At 38.9% G+C, this 20595-nt stretch overlaps 1 protein-coding gene across 1 annotated transcript; it reads right to left on the bottom strand.

Annotated features, from left to right (window-relative positions):
* Positions 1 to 2686: 2686 nt before the first annotated feature.
* COMMD6 (COMM domain containing 6) lies at positions 2687 to 17495 on the bottom strand. The gene is made up of 4 exons (XM_081046486.1): positions 17415 to 17495; positions 17313 to 17324; positions 8511 to 8663; positions 2687 to 5835 (listed from the first exon to the last, which is right to left on the bottom strand). The coding sequence occupies exons 1-4, from the start codon at positions 17454 to 17456 to the stop codon at positions 5785 to 5787; spliced, it is 258 nt and encodes an 85-aa protein (XP_080902612.1). The 5' UTR covers positions 17457 to 17495; the 3' UTR covers positions 2687 to 5784.
* Between the last annotated feature and the right edge of the window lie 3100 nt (positions 17496 to 20595).

Genomic DNA, 20595 nt, shown 5'->3' with positions numbered 1-20595 from the left:
GGGCTAAATAAGATAACTGATATGGTGGCTCTCCTCTGCAAGTCATTGAGGGCTCCAGACTCCTTCTATGTAGAGGACCAGCCATCCTCAACATGTGGCTCCCATCTTGTGAAAAACATGGTGGCTCCAATTTCTGTCATCATGTCTACATACCAGCCAGAAAAAGCAAGAGAGGGAAAGGTAAAGGCATACTTTTCCATATAATTTCCTGTCCCATATACACACATCTCACTCTGCTTGCATCTCATTGGCCAGAACCTATTCACGTGGCCACAACTGCAAAGGAGAAAATGTCTGTAAGTGGGTAGCTGTATGCCCAGTTAAAGGTTCTATTGCTATGCTACAACACTATAACCTCTATCATAAGTTACAATTGTAATCAGTTGTTACAGATGTCTTGAATTAGGATTCTTTTAAAAGTAGATTAGGGCATTGTGTTGGGGGTCCTCAAAACTATCCTTAATTTTGGTAGCTCATTGGGAGAACTCCCAGGATCATACTCATGATTATAATTTATTAACAGTGAAAGGATGCAAAGTATAACCAGCACAGAGAAAAGGCACATGGGCAAAGTCTGTGGTAAACCAGATGCAAGCTTCCAAGATTCCTCTCCCAGTGGAGTCACACAGGATGTGCTCATTCTTTAAGCAACAAGTTGTAACAAATTGTGGGAAATGTTGTCCATCATAGAAGCTCCTTAGAGACTCAACATCAGGGTTTTATTGGGGGCTGTATACAGGCACCCCTTGCCTGGCACATACCCAAATTTCAGGCTCCCAGAAGGAATGTGGGGGTTTGCATAAATTATATTGCTTGTACAAACACTTGAGACACAGCGAGCCACTCATATCTGTTAACGGTGGGAACCCTCCTGATGTCCAAGTTCCCAGATGCCAGCCAAGGGGCAACTTTGGAGGCCGTTTTAAGTACAAGCAGTCAGGAGTACTATGTTAACTCTTTTCTGCACAGGGATAATTAAACTTCTCAAACAATTCTGGAGATAAACTGCAATATAGCTTCTGATATATTGTCTAAAGAAATAATCTACCTGCCTTTGTGCTAGTTCGTTACTATCAATACTTCATTAATTCTCATGGAATGAATGATGCTAGTATATGTCAATTAATTGGAGGATTAGTAGTTTGCACTCCCATGAGAGAAATGGTTGATAAATGCATTACTAATGAAAATGTAGGATTCCCTAATTACTCAGATCCTGGTTTATAACACCACTGTACAATAAAAAGAACCAGGGCTCCTGGGAGAAATGGCTGACTCTAGGCCCAGGAAAGAAAATATACAAATGAGCCTGGAGCATCTTGTAGTGTCAAGTGACAGAAAGTAGGGAAGTCCTCAAAAAAAAAGCAGGGGGAGGGGAAGAGGTGATGTCAATGGGGCACAGGACCCAAATGAAAGAGCTCCCCATGGTCAAAGTTGGAATGATATGAGTAACAAAATGTATTGTTATAACCCCAAGTATAAAATAAATATACATGAGTTCACACTGACATAAATAAATGAATTGATTAATAATTGTGGAGAAGAGACATCTCTTGCAGAAGAATTCCAAATAAAATATGTAGCTACTTCATTAAAAAAAAAAAAAAGGTGAGCATAACTACACTCCTTAACTATAGGCTGCAGATACTGACTTCCTTTTAAAGAGGTAAGTATGGAAAGAAGGGAAACAGAAGAACTTTACAGTGGAGAAACCTAACAAACACTACTTCAGCAAGGAAATTCACATCAACATCCAGTCATACATCGTGCTGGTAGTGTACACCCTTGATGTGATGTGAAGAAAATGGCACTGTAGCTCTGTGACCTTCCTCCCAAATACCCATCACTCCAGTCCAGACAAATCGTAAGACAAATCCCAATTGAGGCACATCCTACAATATATCTGACCAGCACTCCTCAAAATTGTCAAGGTCAACAAAAACAAGGAAAATCTGTCACAGACAAGAGGAGTAGAAAGAGACAGGATGACTAACTGTAATATGATGTTCTAGATGGGATCCTGAAGCAGAAAGAGGGTATTAGGTACAAACCAAAGAAAACTAATGTAACAACGTTGGCTCATCAATAACAAATGTACCATACTACTGTAAGATGTAGAGGAAACTGAGTGTGGGGTATTTGAGAACTCTCTATACTATCTTTTCATTTTTTTCTATAAATCTAAAACTTCTCAAAAATAAAATTTATTTAAAATCTAAAGTACGTATACACAATATTTTTTACAAATTGTTTAAAAAGATAATTCTGCTTAAGCACTTTTAAAAACAAGCCACCAGTATGTTGGCAGTTTCAATTCCTTTTTAAAAATGTGACTGTTTTGTCTTCTTCCCACGTAAATCTGATTAAGGTGTTTTGGTAGCAGTGTATATTAAAATAGTTGTGTTCTTCTTGATAAGCTCAGGCATAAATCTACTCCTTTTGGAAACTAAAAGCTCATTAATATATTTTCAAACTTGAAAATGAGTTATTTTCCAAAAGGTTATATTGAAGTCAAATGTTGGAAACTTGAAACACATTTTCCCACAGAAATGTTATTACAAATAGTGATGAATTCCCAAGTCAACCCAGTGAAGCTCATTAAATTCATTATAAACAAAAAGATATTTGCAATGAAAACAGTATAAAACTATATTTGGAAAAAAAATGCCTTTTAAATTCAGAGATAAATTTAAACATACAATTTAAATTTATTTTAATTAAGTCCATCACCAGGGGCTCACTTGGGGCCTCTTTGCATGTAACCTTAAACTGTGCAAATGGGGAAAGGGAGGAGAGTGGAAGGCATTACCCTGGGGTGGGTGGGAGATGGAGAGACCCTACGAACAGTCTGGGAAGGCAAGCATGTTGTTTTAACCCAGATTGGGGGTAAGGGAGGTTCTACTGTGACTTCTGGGAATACAATGAAACTGGTGTTAAACAGGATGGAGGAAGGGATATAAAGGACTTAGCTTCTCATAATCATACAATCATTAATATGCTATTATCCAGAGGGTAACAGGGTACATCTGCCGGTGGTTGGTAAGCCCGAATGAGAAATTGGCTACCTCTTCAAGCTTGTGGGATCTGAGGTGGGTAGCAGCAGGCTTTGGACCTGGGCTTCTCACAGCAGTGTCCCAGCTCGCAGAAGACAAAGAAAGGGGATTTACTTAGACCTGCAGAGATGCTAATGGCATATGAACAGGGCGTAGTTTCCAACATGGACCATCAAAAGACGAAATGGAGTTAAGAGCTAGAAATGAAGTTTCTTGCAGTGGTGAGAGCCAAAATGTTAGACCCAGCCGGAGTCCCCATTTCTAACGCACACCAAGGCCTCCTTTGATGTATTTCAGGTTTGTCTATCCTGGTTTGAGGAAGCACTTCACAATAATTTTGTTTCGTACACACTACACATTTGTTAAAAGAAATAAATCATTATACCATTAAAAAAATAGTGTAAGAACTTTTCAAAAGCATACTTAAAAACAAGTATTTTTTTAAAATCATGAATTTCAAGTGCTTTTTAAAACCATAACATGTATTTTTCAGAATATATCATGGACTTAAACAACAAAAATGTTTAAGTGTTCTTCCTCTCCCTCTCTAGATGCCATTTCCACAGTGTTTACAACCGGGTAGGCTTCCTTCCTTATGTATGAATGCATTTTTACACCACTTTCTAACCATATGTACAGTATTGATATCTCAAAGGCAAACCTTAGCAGCTGTATGACATTCAATAGGTTATGCCAAATTTATTCAACCATTTCCTTGACAGGTATTCTTTGCTGTGTTTCATTTTGCATTTTGCCACTGGAAATGTTACAATAAAAATCTTCATACATGTATTTTATGTTATTCAGGTTTACCTTCCTGTTGTAACAAACACTCCCAAAATTTCACCAGCTTACCACAATAGTTTGTTTCTAGCTCACACCACTGTCCGATGCAAGTCGGGCTATTCTTTTGTAGTCTGCCTCCAATAGTGCATTTTATTATGCTTTTGCTATCTTAGGTCCTTCATTTCCAGCAGGAAGGATGGGAGAGGGTTTGGAAACTGACAAGGAACAATTTACGAGGAAGACTGGATGTGGCTTAAGACACTTCTGCCAAGATTCCATTGGCTATAACCCAACCATGTTATCCCAACCTATCTGCTAGGGAGGCTGGGAAATGCTGTCTTCCTGTATTCCCAGAGGTAATGGATGAGCATTTAACCAATTTTGCCAAATATCTTCATGTATTTATATACTGATTGCTTTATTCCAAAGGATATATTCCTAGACTGTGTAATTCCTGTATGACATGTGTGTATGTAATCACTTTGCAAAAAGACTTGCATAATAACTTATTTCTGCCAGCAGAGTAAGAACATTCAGCAAGCACCATTCGTGCTCTTCTAAATCTCTCCTCTATAGGTGCTGTAATAAAAAACGGGAAAGTCAGTTGACCAGATTTGTGTTAGCAGGGTCCTGGTTTAACTTCCATTTAATGAAAGCCCATCTCATTGTAAAATTTGAAAGGGTGAAGAAAGCAAGCAGCCTTTATTTCATTACACATGTTAACAGCTGGCAGAAATGGCACATACAGTGACTTCCAGGTGATGTCCTGCATTGGGGAGAGATTACTGGCAGGGGCTTTCCCTGAAATTCTCGCACATTGGATTTTCTAAACCCAGCACTGATTTCTCCTGACTTGTTCCCTCAGTCTTTCTGACAGTTTAGTGCACATCTAATTTCTTGTATAAAATCTCTTCCTACTTGAAATATTTAAAGCGACTTATTTTCCAGACCAAGAATTAACTTACACATCAATGTAGCATTTGTCTTTTGTCTATTTATAGCCCTCTTTTTTTCTACATAACTTTTAAAATTCTTATTTTTAAAATACATTTGTTTTTATGTTACACCTGTGGGGTTGCCGTCTTCCAATGCCTTAGTTAACATAAATACTCTCTAAAACTTCTAAGTCCTCTATCTAATTAAGTCATTGATCCATTTGGAATTTACTTTCAAATATGTTGTGACTGCTAGCATCATTTATTAAATAAATGTTTTCCCATCCAACTGAAATACCAGCCTTGTCCCAAATGTCTTGATCTATTTCTAGGCCACATAGCCTATTCCAGTGATCTATTTGTTTATTCCTAAGCAATCTTATGTGTTGACTGCTGTGACTTCATAGAATACTTTTACAACTGGTTTATAAATTTAAATTCAAAGGAGATCATCTAATACAATAAATTGTACTACCACGTTAACTCAGTTGTAGACAGAACTCAGAATAAAACTTATCTTTCTAGCTCTTCGCATGTACTTGAACTTTTTATAAATATTAATAACACAAACAATTGAATACATGGCTAATATAAGGGGGTAATGGTCAGTCCTCAACCTGCTTCCAAATGTTTAAGGAAAGTCTCACTCTTCTCACTGATTGCTTTTATAATAAGTGAATACTATAAAATTGAATTTGTAATGTTAGTTATCCTTTTCAATGTTTTCAATATTCAAGTGTTTATTTTTTTTATTGAGATGTAATTCACATACCACTGACTTCACCCTTTAAAGTGTTCAATTCAGAGGCTTTTAGTACATTCACAAAGTTGTGCATCAATTATCACTGATTTCTATTTGTCTGATTTTTTTATTATTTAAAAAAATGGAAAAACAAATGTGCAATTGTCATTCAATAAATATCATTTGATCCTTATGCAGTTTTGTTGCAGAAAGTGAAGTCCATGATTTTAGGATGATGATAGCAATTTATCAACCAACTAATCAGTTTTCACACAGTTTCAATAATTGCAGCAATTTCCTTGAATTGTCGGTAGAAATTCTGGAGAGAAAGGGGAAAAAAAAACATGAATTTTGCTTTCAGAGGTAATTTAAGTAGTTCTTTTAATAATGTTTAACTGCCAGAGGCTGTGTAACATATTAAGATTGTATTTTAATGTTACATTCTTATCTGTTACTGAAGGTTACTCTAAGCAACAAACAGGTGCAATCTGGTATTGCAGGCAAAAATGCTATTGTCCAGTTGGATAATCAGCTGAGGACTAAACTCCTCAAAAAGCACACATGAAAGTTCCTTTGAGATCACAACACAAGTATTTATTAGATACTCAGCACTGTCCTAGAAACTGAAGAGAAAAACAAAAACGACAGGTTGTTTCCTTTAGGGTGTTAGGGGCGATGTTGTTAAGACATGGGTTCAATTACAATAAGAGAGACCCAACACTGATAACGGCTTAAATGGTAGAAGCTTCTCTCTCTTTCATTTACAAAACGGAGCAAGTCTGATAGTTCTCCTATAGAAGTAATCTTTTTTTCTTTTTTTCCCAAATCTCAGATAAGAGAGGGATCAAACAAATTCTGTCTTCCTTCTTCTGTACCTGCCAGGAGGCAAATCTGAAACTTAATCTCAGCAATTAGGATATCTTCTAGTTACATTACATATTTGCACTGTCCTTCTTTCTTGGTCTTAATCCTCTATTTTGCTACTTAAGAGTATATGTATTTTGTTTTAGTTTATATGCAAATTCGCAGAATGTCACTATTTCTTTAAAAATATATACTGATGGTCAAAATTTCAGAAAGATATAAATTCAAAGCTCAAAAGAATGTTCCTTAGCGCTCAGTCCTGTAATGTGACTAACAGGCTATTTGCCTGGTTAGCTGTTAAGCCAACCTTTAAAACTACCTTTGAAAGAGTTTCCCGCTTTCCGATTCTTTTCCTATGAGAAAAAAACGATTCTAGAGGTTGAATCAAAGTATGAACGCTGCACAGAAAAATAAGAATTAGGCCAGGATTGTGAATTACAAAAAGAACTGTAACTATATTCTCTTTTGAAATCGATTTGGTCCTTACATTCAGTTGAAGGCTACTCATATATCACAATGTACTACATTTATTTCCTTTTAACCAAGTCCTAATTCCTTCCAAGACACTAATAAGCATTAATAATGTTGAGTTTGTGATCATTATTTTTTGTTCTAAAGCAGAGATACATGTTTTAAAAGAAAGAAATGAAAGGGGAAAAAACCCTTAAAACATAATTTGTAATATAGAACCGCCATATGATCCAGCAATCCCACTTTTGGGTTGACCTCCAAAGGAAATAAAATCACTGCATTCCTAAATTCATTAGTCACAACAGCCACAGTATGGAAACAACCTAAGTGTCTGTTGACAGATGAAATGAATAAAGAAAATATCACACACACATACACACACACACCCCTAGAATACTATTCCTCCTTAAAAAGGAAATCCTCTATTTTTGACAACATGCATGAATCAGAGAACATTATGTTAAATGAAGTAAGTCAGACAGACAGAGACAAATGCTGTATGATCTCACTTATATGTGCAATCTAATAAAGAAAGTGGAACTCATAGTAACAAGAGTAGAGGGTAGTTACCAGGGCTGGGAGGTGGGGAAATGAGATGTTGGTCAAAGTTAGAAAGTTTCGGTTATATGATGTGTAACTTCTGGAGACCTAATGTACAATATGGTGAATATAGTTAATAATGTATTATATACTTGAAATTTGCTAGGCAAGCAAATATCAAGTGTTCTCACCACACGGACACATAAAAAGGGTAGTGTGAGATGACAGATATGTTAATTAGCTTGACTGTGATAATCATTTCACAATGTGTGTGTGTGTGTGTGTGTGTGTATACATATATATACACCAAAACATCACCTTTGTATACTTAAATATATATGATTTTTATTGTCAATTACACTTCAGTAAAGCTGTGGTGGTGAGGGTGGGGAGTACAGTTTGTAAAAGAAGAAATCAAGAGCATCTTAAAGTGGTATGTGAGAGGCTTTTCTTAGAGTACTAACTGCTGTGAAGACTCTTATCTATTCACTCACCAGACAAATCAAAACAAACTAAAACAAAACTCTAAGGCCCGTTGTATTACTCAATGACAAAATATTTCCCTGTATGTACATTTAAAGAAAATCTAATTTCTCACCCACCCCTTTTGTTTCTTCCCTCCTTACAGAAAAGAGGTATAATGATAATATGAAAAACATGACTCTAAATATAAATTATTGAGTTACTCAAATCTCTAGCCATCAAGTGTTGGTGCTTTAACCTGCATTTTGTAAACAGTCAGAAAATTCAAGGTCAGCACAATTCAAGATCAGATTCATTTAGCTTATTATTCTCAAATATTAAGCCTAAAAATAAGAAAACAGTTAAATGCAAAGTAAATATCCTGCCTCAGAAGATGAAATTTCATAAATATACTACAGAGGAGTACCGTGAAAGTGATCAAATGTGACAGTATACAAATTCAGCAAAGTATATTGAAAATAATTTATCAAATTCCAAAAAAAAACCAATTCAGGTCTCTTGTATTAGTACATATAAAGCACATCAAAAACAACTGCAAATAAAAACAATTAAAATTCTCTCTTAAGGTTTTATACATCTTTTTGAAGAAGCAATTAGAGAACGATGAGCTAAGATTGAATGAGTTAAATCACAAACCTGAAACTGTGGAATTGTCATTTCAAAAGACTTGTTTTTTACTTGGCCTGAACGATCTCCCACTTTTAGCATCACAGCAACATACGGATATTTAAGTGATCTGCAACTGTCCGAGCTCACAGCCATGCCCAGTTTCCACTGAAAATCTAGAAGCTATAATAAAAGAGTACAAAACAATACATCAGTAATAATATTGTAACATTGTCCGGAATGCAGATATTTAATTTTACTGCTCTCACATTCAATTTTTGCCAATCATAAAAAAATACCTTCACTTTAATATTTCTAGGTGAATAGTGAAAAATGAAGAGAGACAAAAAGGGATATAAACAGAGTTAGAAAACAACACTCATAATTACAAAAATAAAAACAAAAATCTTCACCAGATGTGTAATAGAAGTAGAAGGAAGCTGTGGAGTACTGGTTTTCCTTTCATCTTGCTCCTGCACTTCAGGGAACTCCAAAAGATTTGGACTGTCTTAACTCACTTTCCTGTTCCATATATGCCCTCTTCATTCCACAACCCAAAAGTCCTAAAACGGAAGATGAGTTATATGCCATCTTCATGTCTGAGGCACACAAGGAAACCATTCCTGTTTCTTTCCCCATCAGTCCTCGACCTTACGCTAGCATAAATACTGGGTGATAGGTGGCCTTAGATTTCATCTCTGTTGATGACGGACACCTGGCAGGTAATGTGCTATGCAGTTGACATGTATTAAATGCCTCACTGAATCATCATAATATTATAGGCTATTTTCATTTTGCAGATGACAACTGAATTTGATAGCCTAGATAATGCACACACGGTCACACATTTCTGGAATCAAAACTGAAACCCAAATCTGTTTGACTCCAAATATTACATGCTTATTGACTACTGGCTGATTCAATACTTTTTAGCTAATTTCCGTCAGTGATTGTTCTGTGTTGCCATGGCAGAAAACAGGACTGGATAAATGCAGCTCTTAATACTGACTCTACAACATAAGACCATAAGTGGAGGAACTAACTGCCTCTTGTTCCCAAAGTTTAGGCAGGTACAGAGTACACAGCAGACATACAAAAAAACACTTGTCTATTCACTGATTCTATTTTGCTACCAAATTAATGCTGACTGGGTAAAAGCTTTGCTTGTTAATAAATTCACTGTTGTAAGGCATGGGATCAATGTGAGGACCAAAATTTCCTCCTGTCTCAGACTGACTTTGGACCAGTCAGCTATAGCATTAAATCCAGGCTGGTACTGATGAAAGGTTAACATACTGAATAAGTAAAAAGATTATATAGATACACTTTAAATAAAAGCTTCCCAAACAAAACTAGAGAAAGGATGGTAAATAACAGAAGGCCTACAAATGGATAATAAACATATGAAAAGGAAAGAGAAATGCACATTTAAATCACAATGAAATACCACTACACACCTACCAAAATGGCAAAACTTTAAGTCTGACAATTCTAAGTACTGGGAGGGAAGGATGTGTCCCATGCAGTTGATGGAGGTCTAAATTGGGCCAATCTGTGAAAAACTGGCTTTACCTGAAAGCCGAATCTATGCATATCCTGTGATCCAATGATTCAATTTTTAGGGATATAAGCTAGAACAACTTGTGCATATGTACACAGGATACACATACGAGAATGTTCCTCGTAGTTACATCCATAACAGGCCTGAACTATAAACAACCCAAATATTCATCAGTAGTAAAATCGATAAATGAAATTCTGTACAACAATGAAAATCAATGCACTTCAGCTACAATGAACACCAAAAATGTTGAAAGAAGTAAAAAAGTTATGAGCTCATTTCACTGAAACCTGGGACAGCTTCACAGAAGGGCTAACTTTAAGCTCCATTTTGAGTAATAAACTGAACTGAAATTGAGGAAAATATGTCTTATTTACATATTCTATAAATACACACCTAACAAAAAATGCTTACTTAATATTAAGCTGAATCAACTGGAGAAAAAAATAGTATCTGATTAAGAGATGGAACTTTTATCTGTCTGAAAGTGTAAGGCTTTGCAAGAAAGCATGGAAAATAAAGGTGACAAAAGTGATCTAGGGGCCAGTAAGTCTTTGCAACGTATGAGCTTTCAGAGGTTTTCAAAGGACCCTCATATACTCTATCTGATTATGGAAAACATGTAAGTCATTTAAACTTTTCCTGGAGGCAATGGGGACTCACTGAAAGTTTCCGAGCACAGAGAATATGAAAGTACTGATTAAAAAATATTCATCTTGTGAAAGCAGAGCACAATAGTCCAGGTATGAGGTTTTAAGAGCCTGAAGGAAGGTGATGACAAGTAGGATTAAGCTGAAGCTAGACAGGACGAACCCCCCGGTGCTGATGAGTGCTGACATAGTTGCCGCAGGTATCAAAGGCAACTTCAAAAATTTGAGCCCAGATGACGGGGAGAATTCTGATATCATGTATCAATCGGGACTTAATATATTTTAAGTCCAAAGGTATTATCAAGAAATGAAAAGGAAAATCTAAATAGGAATGTTCAATAAGTGGCTATAAATAAATCCAAGGACAGAATTCAAGGGAGTTTGTGACCAGAGATACAGCTTTTATATCAGTTCAATGATATCCAAGAATTTAACTGGACACTTCCTAAAACTTATTCAGCCTGTACAACATCTTGATGCGAGAAGTTCCATCACGACTGTCCACAGTAAAATGCTACAGTAAGTCATTGCTCAGAAGAAAGCAGATAGGTCTAGGGTGGGACAGGAATGTTTAGCATCTTCTACATGCTAGACCTGAGCCACTTGCCAAATGTGACTGTTTAAATTAATTAAAAATACATAGAATAAAAATGCAGTTCTCAGTTGCAATGGCTACATATCAAGTGCTCAGCAGTCACACGTGGCTGGTGCTACCACACTGAACAGCACCGACGCAGAGTATTTCCAGCTCCGCAGAAAAGTTCTACTGGACGGTACCGTGCTGTACCTTGTGCTAATGTATGTGTGGAAACTGACTGAGGCATCGGTTATTAGCAGACTTCTGCTTGAGAATTCCTATTAGCTCCAGCTCAAGTGAACATCTGCTAAGTGTCATCTGCCTTCCTTGTTTAATGACACTGTCTGCCTTGTTTAATGACACCGTCATCCAAACTTTTGCTTTATTTTCTTAATAGCACTTAACCACTATCTGATATCATTGTTTACTTACTATTAACTGTCTCCCCAAGGAAATGCAACCTTCACCAGAGCAGCAGCATTATTGACCTAGTTTACTACTGAATCTACTAGAACAATGTCTGGTACAAGGTGAATGGCCTAATAAGTATTTGTTGAACTACCGTGTTTCCTTGAAAATAAGACCTAGCCAGATCATCAGCTGTAATGTGTCTTTTGGAGCAAAAATTAATATAAGACCTGGCATTATATTATATCATATTATGTAAGACTTGGTCTTATAGTAAAATAAGACTGGGTTTTGTATTAATTTTTGCTCTAAAAGATGTATTAGAGCTGATTGTCTAGCTAGGTCTTATTTTCAGGGAAACACAGTAACATGTTTAAGACTTAGGGGGTATCTGGTACAAGGTCTCCAAAGATAGCTTCCGACAATTAATGTCATCCTTCCCTGTGCGTATATGTCGCTCCTCACATCAAGCAGTGGGGCGTACTTTCCCTCTGCACAAATCCACACTGTACCTGTGATTGCTCTGACCAGCAGGTTATGGCAGATGACGCTTTGTGGAATCTTTGAGCCAAGGCCTTAGGAGAACTGGAACTGTCTGCCTCCTTCTTCCCTGAAGGCTGGCTCTTGGGACTCTCTCTCTTGGAACCCATCCACCACGATGTCAGCAGCCGTGTGAAGGACAACCAAGTCACTGCACTTACCAGCTCTAGCTGAGCTCTCAGCCAGCCATCGCTAAGCCATGTGAGTGAGCCCTCTTGATTTCCAGCCCGATTAGGCTCCTAGATGACTGAAGCCCAGCTGAATGACAGGGAGCAGGAACCACCACCCAGCTAAACCCAATTAACCCACAAAGTCACAAGAGCTAATTAAACAGTTGTTTCACGTCATTCGGTTTTGGGTAATTTGTTATGTAGCAATAGACAACTAAAGCAGGGCAAACACAACTAACTGAAAATAACTTTGTCGGTAAGTTTAATATATGACTTATCAAAAATGTATTCTCACAACTACCGTGTTTCCCCGAAAATAAGACCTAGCTGGACCATCAGCTCTAATGCATCTTTTGGAGCAAATATTAATATAAGACCCAGTTTTATTTTAATATAAGACCAGGTATAATATATAATATAATATAAAATATAACATAATACAATATAAGACAGGGTCTTATATTAATTTTTTCTCCAAAAGACACATTAGAGCTGATGATCTGGCTAGGTCTTATTTTCGGGGAAACACGGTAAAAAATCTGGACTATATTAGTTTATAGACATTTTAGCAATATAAACAAAAAACATTTCCGATCTGGTTAGTGTAACTAGTTACCACTGAGATGTTAGTATGTCCAGGAAATGAAATATAGAAAAATAAAGCCTTTCCCATTAGACACACTGACTACTAGTAAGTTCATAGTACAACTGCCCAGCAACACCAAACACATATCATCTTCCCTCAAAAATGCTTTTTATCCTCATTGCATTTCTACTGATGACCCTCATTTTCCTAGTGACTCAGGTTTGAACTTAAGTCAACTTTGATTTTTCTCTCTCCCTTATTCAAGACATGTATGGATTGCTAGGTACTCAAGATTTTATTTCAGCCAATGGCTACTGACATGTATTCCCTTCTTCCCAATCCCACTGCTACAAACCTACTCTATGCCTGTTTTAAAAATCTTGCCTTAAATTTTACTGCAGCCTCCTAATTAGTTTCTTGCCTATAGTCCTTCTCAGCTCTAATGCAGAGCTTATACTCTGCATTAAACACTGCTTATAAATTAACCAAACCTAGTATCACAGGGGAAAACCTGTTCAAGTCTACCGCCACAAGAGTGAGTTACCAGCCATTCCCCTTGCACTGAAGCCACCTCACTGCACTACACCCCTCCTTTAAATTATCTTTCCGCCTTTCCACCTTTGCTCATGCTGTTCCTCTTGGCGAACAACTCATATCTACTTAAAATTCAAAACTCCTCAAATTCTACCTGCTCTGCGAAGTCTTTCCTGGTTTACTCAACCTTTCTATGAATGTTCGATGTCACTTTATACCCCAGCACTTAACACATTCTGCTTTGTATAGCAGTCATTTGTGGATTTGTCTCTGCCCCACAGCCACTAGATTGTAAAACGCCTTCAGGGCAGTTGGCACATCCAATGCAATTTACAGAACAAAAAGTCATGTATTTGTGAACCAACATAAACCTGTACAAAAATTTAAGTCACTATTTCTCATGTATGGGAAGAGGGAAAGTGGTACTAGATATTGTGTGTCAATAAAACATTTTCATTTTTATTTATACCATGAAACTGGCAAGAAAGCACTAAAATATGGCCGGAACAGGATCATTCATCTATGAAGAGTCCTAACTAGACATCTATATAAGAGAATCATGAATTACTTCAAAACAATGATTCTAAGTATCAGAATGTGAAGTAACAGGCCATCTTAGACCTCTGGTGCTGCTTAATACAGAACCATGGTTTGTAAATTTAACAAGCAGATTCTAATGTCACACAGATCCTGAATTTGAATCTCAGCTCTGCTACCTTATAATCACATGGCTTTGGACAAGTTACTATGTTTCTGTGCGCCATTATTCAATAAGTATTTATTAAATAATACTATATTCTAGGAACTGGAAATATCAAAAAAGAATAAAACAAATTCCTGACCTCAGGAACTTACATTTTAGTGGGGAAGGCAGACAGTAAACAAATAAACATATAATGAAATTGTAGTTAAGTGTTAAAAAGTGTAAGAACAATACCGGGTAAGGAGATAGTGTGACTGGAAGAGACCTGAATAAAGTGAAGGAAAAAAATCACATGTCTATCTGGAGAACAGTATTTTGCACAGAGGGAGAAGCATGCCTGGCATGTGTACAAGGAAACGAGGCCCACGTGGCTAGAGTGGCATGAGCTAGGGGAAGAGTAGGAAGAGAATAGGAACCCATTTTGGAGCCTGAAGGCCAAAGTAAACCCATTTTGAAGGGCCTGGAGGCCAAAGTAAATATTTAACTTTTTTCTAGTGTGACAGGAATCTCTCAAAAGGCTTCGAGAAAGAGAAAGTCGAAGTCTATCTAGATTGCAAAAGGCTCATCCAGACTGCAAGAGAGGGCATTAAGTTTAATAAGGAAAGCAAGGAGACCTTCCTGGGAGCCTATTGCAGGAGTCTAGGCAAGAGGATGGTGGCTTGAACTCAAGTGGCAGCAAGGGAAGGTGAATTTAAAGTACATTTTTAAAGGCAGAGAAAAGAGTATGCTAAAGGAATATACGGGAGTTGTGAACTCTCAGTGGAGGTGTAGTCCCAATTAATCTTGGTAATTCATACACTGGTGAGAAATATTTAAAGAGATAAAGTATTATAGCATTTATTATAGCACTTATTATAAGTATTATACCACTTATAGCACAAGGAATTCAAACTAATAATGGCCCTGAATAGTATTAGATATACCTGGTACTTTTAAGCAGCATATACTATAAACATAAATGACTTACACATCTGGGTAGATTTTTTTCCCCTCTATAATACTCTTGAATACAAATAATCGTTTTATCTAGCAGTGTATTAAAAAACACATCATTATGAATAAAAATGTCCAATGTAGGAGTTCCTGGAGGTAAAACTCACAAAAGTATGAGGCCCTACCCCACCCATGCCCAATGACTGGGTCCCTGAGATTTTAACTCTTATTTAGATCTGTTCACATTGAGCTTCCAGCAATTTATCAATTATAGGTTAGGTCTTCGTACCCTGCACTGGTTTTTGTGGAAGTTTCTGTTCTGGTAAGTTTTAATTCTCTGTATTCAATTTTGGAGGCAGCAGTATGCCCTGTGACCTTACTTCTCTGATAGTCTAAGAAGAGTTGCTGACTTTTTCAGTTCGTTCAACTTTTAACTTTTTAGGATGAAATGAGCATCTTAGAAGATGGGCTCGAAAGTCTATTACTTTTTATAATTTTCTTCATAAACGTTTTAAACCTCTTATGGCAAGGTGCTTTATAATTTCTTAATGTTGTAAATGACATCTTATACAAAATATTTTCCAACTGTGTCTGAAAATCAGAAAACAACTGAATCACCTTGTTTAAATTCTCCTGAGTTCTAATAACGTTTGTAAATCATCTTGGCTTTTTCTATTTAAACAATCATGTCATTTGTAAATGCATGGAAGGGATGAGTAGGAGGCTGAAGAACAGCGCCCCGGAAGTGGTCCACATTCCAATTCCCAAAACCTGTGAATATGTCATCTTACATGACCAAACATGTAAGGTATGACTAACCTAAGGATTTTCTTTTCTTTTTAAAAAAATAAATTAAGGATCTGAGGTGAGGAGAGTTTCCTCGATTATCCAGATGGGCCCAATGTAATCAAAAGGGTCTTTGTAAGAGGAAGGCAGGACGGTCAGAACCAGAGGAAGTAACGATGACAATGACAGAAAGAGAAGTGACAGAAGTCAAGGTTGGAATGATGCGCTTTGAAGACAGAAGTTGAACCTACAAGACAAGGAAAGTGAGCAGCGGGTAGCAGCTGAAAAAGACAAGGAAACAGATTCTCCCCTAGAGCCTCCAAAAGGAACACAGTCCTGCCAACACGTTGGTTTTGGTCCCATTAGCCTAATTTTGGACTTCTGACCTCCGGAACTGAAATTTTGTGTTGTTTTAAACACCCTCCCCACGCCACCCCCCGCAAACTTCAATCTTTAAAACCCTATAATCTAGTATAATTCAGTTTCAGGATGTCTTACTCAAGTAAGCATGATTCCGTGTAAGTGAATGGATAAAAGGATTTATGCAAGATTGACTCCAAGTGTACTCGCTCAGCGATTCTGAGCAAAGACCGACTGGGGGCCTGATTCCTATCTCTGTGAGTTCCCCCCACCTCCCCGAATCCCCCCAAACAGCAGCAAGATCAGGTGACAGGGAGCAGTTCCTAGGCATCTCTCAGCCCCTGTGGGCTCATTACTTCGTATCTCAGGCCGTTCTTACCGTATTTTATATGGACCAGGCTAATTCTTGATCTAAAACACTATAGTTTTCGTACTCTCCTGGGAAGGGTGTTACGTTATTTGTCTAAAAACAGTTTACCAGCTAAAACAGGACACGAACACTTGGGACAAAGAAACAAGAATAAGATATACTTCAAAATTCAAATTCTTACTCTGAGCCTAAATACACATTACATCGTAAGGTTAAAGAGGTTATCCTCTCCGTCCTTTAAATACCTGGTTTTTTAAAGACTAAGGAAATGCTTGCGGCGCTATCTTTGTCAATTTCAATAAATGCTCCGCCCTATAATCATTCTAAAACACGGCGTTCCCAGCTTTGGATAAACGGCGCCTGATCAGGAACAACCGTCAGTCCGTGCTCCCTCGGCTGCAGGGGGCGGGGGAGGTTGAATTACTATCCAATGGCGGCGGTCACCAGCTTGGGTGCCAAGTGGCAGGGGCACTGAGGGTGGCAGGATGAAGGTCAGCGGCCACGGACACAGGCCCTGGACTCGGGGACAGCCGCGGAAGGCTGCGGGCGGCGTCCCCCCGCGGCTTCCCCACGCGGGAGGCGGACCGCGCGTGCCGCCCGCCCCTGACCCAGCGGAGGCCGGCTGAGGGCGGGGCGGGGCTGCCGCTCACTCACCTGGTTGGTGACCTGAAACGGAAGCAGAAAAACACAATTTAGGGAATGATCCTTCTCGCTCCAGAAGCCCGCTGCCCCAGCTCCTTCTAGGACAGGACTTACCTCGGCCTTAGCATCCAGCAGCGGCGCGCTAGACGCTTCCATGGCAACGGTCCCGGGAGCTCCCCGCCGACTCCCGCGGCCGCTCCCGGGGTGGCCAGCACTTCCGCTTCCTCTGCCCCGCCCCAGCGGCCTGGCGCACGCAGCGGCCGTGGGGGAGCAGGAAACAAACATCCCTGTATAACGCGTCCTTGGTTTCAATTAAATATCAGTTTTATGCGTCTACTCAGCAACAATTAAATTAGTGTAGGTGAAAAGATGCGGAGGTTGGGTATATAACCTGAGAAGGGGCAGACATATTCACTTTAGGATGCCGGCTGCCCCTCCGTACGCTGCAGACGTGGACTCTTCCTATTTGGGACTCTGGTCGCCCTCTGCGCCAGCGCAAACTTCTAGCTGCGGGAGTGATTAATTCTAACGAAATTTGAAAGGGGCTGAACAGCCACACCTCCTTCGCCGTAGAAGTTTGTCTTGCGAAGACGGTGCCCCTGGGAACTATAGTTATTAGATCAGCTTTCGCCACGAGGATTTACTCCCCCGGCCTCGCTGTGGCTGCTTCCCTTTATCCTCAGGCCACTGCAGCTGCCAGCCCCACTGCAGCAACTGGTCTTCCCGCTTCCCTCCTACTCGTCTCAGATCCGTTCTACAGAGTAGAGCGATTTTTTTCCCTACCAACTTTTTATTTTGAAAAATTTGGAATTTTTTTCAGGGACGTTGCGAAAATAGTTCCACGAACTTACATGTACCCTTCGTCTGGATTCACTTAACATTTGTACGCATTTACTTTAACTCGAGCTACAGACATAGTGATGATGACACGTTATCCCTACATACTTGAACATGAATCACCGAAGAACAACGGCATTCTCCTAAAAAAAAAAAGCGCAATACACCTATCACGCTCACATTTAGTATTTATAAAATATTATCTAACACGGGCCGAATTCAGATTTCCTCAGTTCTTTAAGTGTTTGCTCAATATTTAAAAAAAATGGTCCCCACCCCACCCACCACCGGAATCTAATCAAGAGCCACCCGTTACATGTGGTTATCTTGTCTCCTTAGTCACCTCTGATGTAGAACCGCATTTGTAAAACGTCCGGATTGCGGCGGTTCCTCACTGGAGACGCTGGAGGAGAACCTGCTTTCAGGTTGTTGGCAGAACTCAGTCCTACGCAGTTCCCATCTCCTTGCTGGCTTTTGGACGGGGGTCTCCGCTTCTGCAGGCCACGTGCCTTCCCTGGTTTGGGGCCCTCTTCCTTCATCTTCATTGCCGTTGATAGCAGGTCAAGTCCTCCTCACACTTGGAGCCACTCTGACCTCCCCTTCTGCCTTATCTCGCCTCTGTCTTCTTCTGTCACCATATTGCTCTGGCTCCAGTGGGAGCGAGTGCTGTTGCGAAGGTCTCAAACGATTACGCTGAGCGTACTCCTGTAATCCCGGATAACCTTCCCATCTTCAAGTCCATCACCTTAATTACTCGTATGAGTGCAAAGCCCCTTCACAGCAGTATCTAGATTTGTGTTTGATTGAATAACCAGGACACGAGAATCTTGGAGAGAGGGACATATTTTAAAATTCTGCCTACCACACACTCCTTCATATGATTGTTGGAGAAATACAGTAGTTAATGCACGCAAAGCCCCTAGCACTGTACGTGGCATGTAGCACTCACAATCTGTGCCAAAAAATAATCAGGTTATTGGGCCTGATTCAAAATACCAATTAGCTTGGGAACATAGTCCCTGAATGAATCCAATTATTTCTTGCCTGTGGAAGTCTGATGAAAAGATAGGGCCCAGTGGTGCAGCCCATTGGTCAGTGCCTCAGTTCCATGTGCCAGGGAATATTTCTCTGTGGCCCTTGGTTGCCATCAGATTAGGTTCCGTGGGGGGATTATGCTCCATGAAGGGCTGGATACACACACACAGAGGCACACACGTGTGCACACACACATACATAAATCTTAGCTATGTAAAAATGCTTCCAAAAAGGGAAACAATATATATTAAAACGTTAATTTTTGTATTTCTCTGTATTTTTCATGCATTCCATTATTTATTTATTTTTAAGTTTAAATTAGACAGGAGTGTTCCTTTCCAAAAATCTATTGATCTAATTTGGGGAGAGTAAAATGTCAGTAGTGTTTAGGACAATTTCTGCCAATCCTGTCTGTTGTTCTTATGCTCCTGACACTCCAGCAACACATGTGATCAATAATTTATTTTTAAGACCTCCATCTTAGAAAAAGTCAGAACGTATACAAGCTTCAGAGTTGGAAAATACAGAACTTTATGAATAGAGTCAAGAAAAATACCAAAATTAAAGATGCGTAGGCATAACTGTTGTATTTATTTTTGTATCTGATGACATGTGTAGGAGGCATAAATCAGAAAATACTTCTGGAGCTCTTACAATAAATCTAGTATTGTCAGATATGTAGAAGGATGTCCACAGAACTTTGGCATGAACTCTGATCTCACAAGAGTTACAGTGTAATGGAGAAAGCAAAATTGACACACTTGAAGCAAGTAATACTTCAATCTAAGCTTCTATGTTAGATTTGTTTTTCCCAAATGATACAATCCCAGCAAAACAGCAGAAATTATTTTTTATAGGGGTGGCCTCTGAAATATAGAGGTGAAGCCAATTTCAGGAATCCCACAGAGTTGTGAGACTTGAAGGGCAAAAAGGCCCCATTTCTGTTTCTCAGTTGTGGTCTGGCCTTCTGTGTGTCTGTTGTCTTTATTGTCTTAGGTTTCTCCATATGTTATTGGGGAGAGGTATATGCCGATAGATCTGTGACCTCAGCCTATGGTTAATGATCGAAGGAGAAAGAGGAAGTTGCTCTTCCGTCTCAGTTCCCAGAGAGGACCCTTGATTTGCCTGCTTGGGTCAGACACCCACTCCTTGGACCAATACTGGGTCTAGGGTGATGCATTAATGTGTTTTCCCCATGTTTCCTGTTGTGGCCACAAGAGGTAGAATTGTGTGATTGGCAAAGTCACTAGCAACAAAAGGGGTGAGAAGATGTACAAAAGGGGTGAGGAGATAAAGGCAAGGATGATGTAACAAAACTTGGATGAAAACATTCTGGGAAAACAAAAACAATAGATGTCCACCAAACACATTTACTATACTACACTGAACTATATTACACTACACTACACTACACAACACTACA

This window comes from Rhinolophus hipposideros (assembly GCF_964194185.1).
Source record: "Rhinolophus hipposideros genome assembly, chromosome: 4".
NCBI classification, from domain to species: Eukaryota; Metazoa; Chordata; class Mammalia; order Chiroptera; family Rhinolophidae; genus Rhinolophus; species Rhinolophus hipposideros.
The sequence above is the reverse complement of the archived record's forward strand: the minus strand, read 5'-3'. Positions and strand labels throughout refer to the sequence as shown.

Excerpts from the sequence above, each read along its gene's own strand:
- COMMD6 (XM_081046486.1), bottom strand. The coding sequence starts at position 17,456 with ATGGAAGCGTCTAGCGCGCCGCTGCTGGATGCTAAGGCCGAG. Across the intron at positions 5,836-8,510 it reads TGACAATTCCACAGTTTCAG|AATTTCTACCGACAATTCAA; the intron begins GTTTGTGATTTA and ends CTTTCTCTCCAG.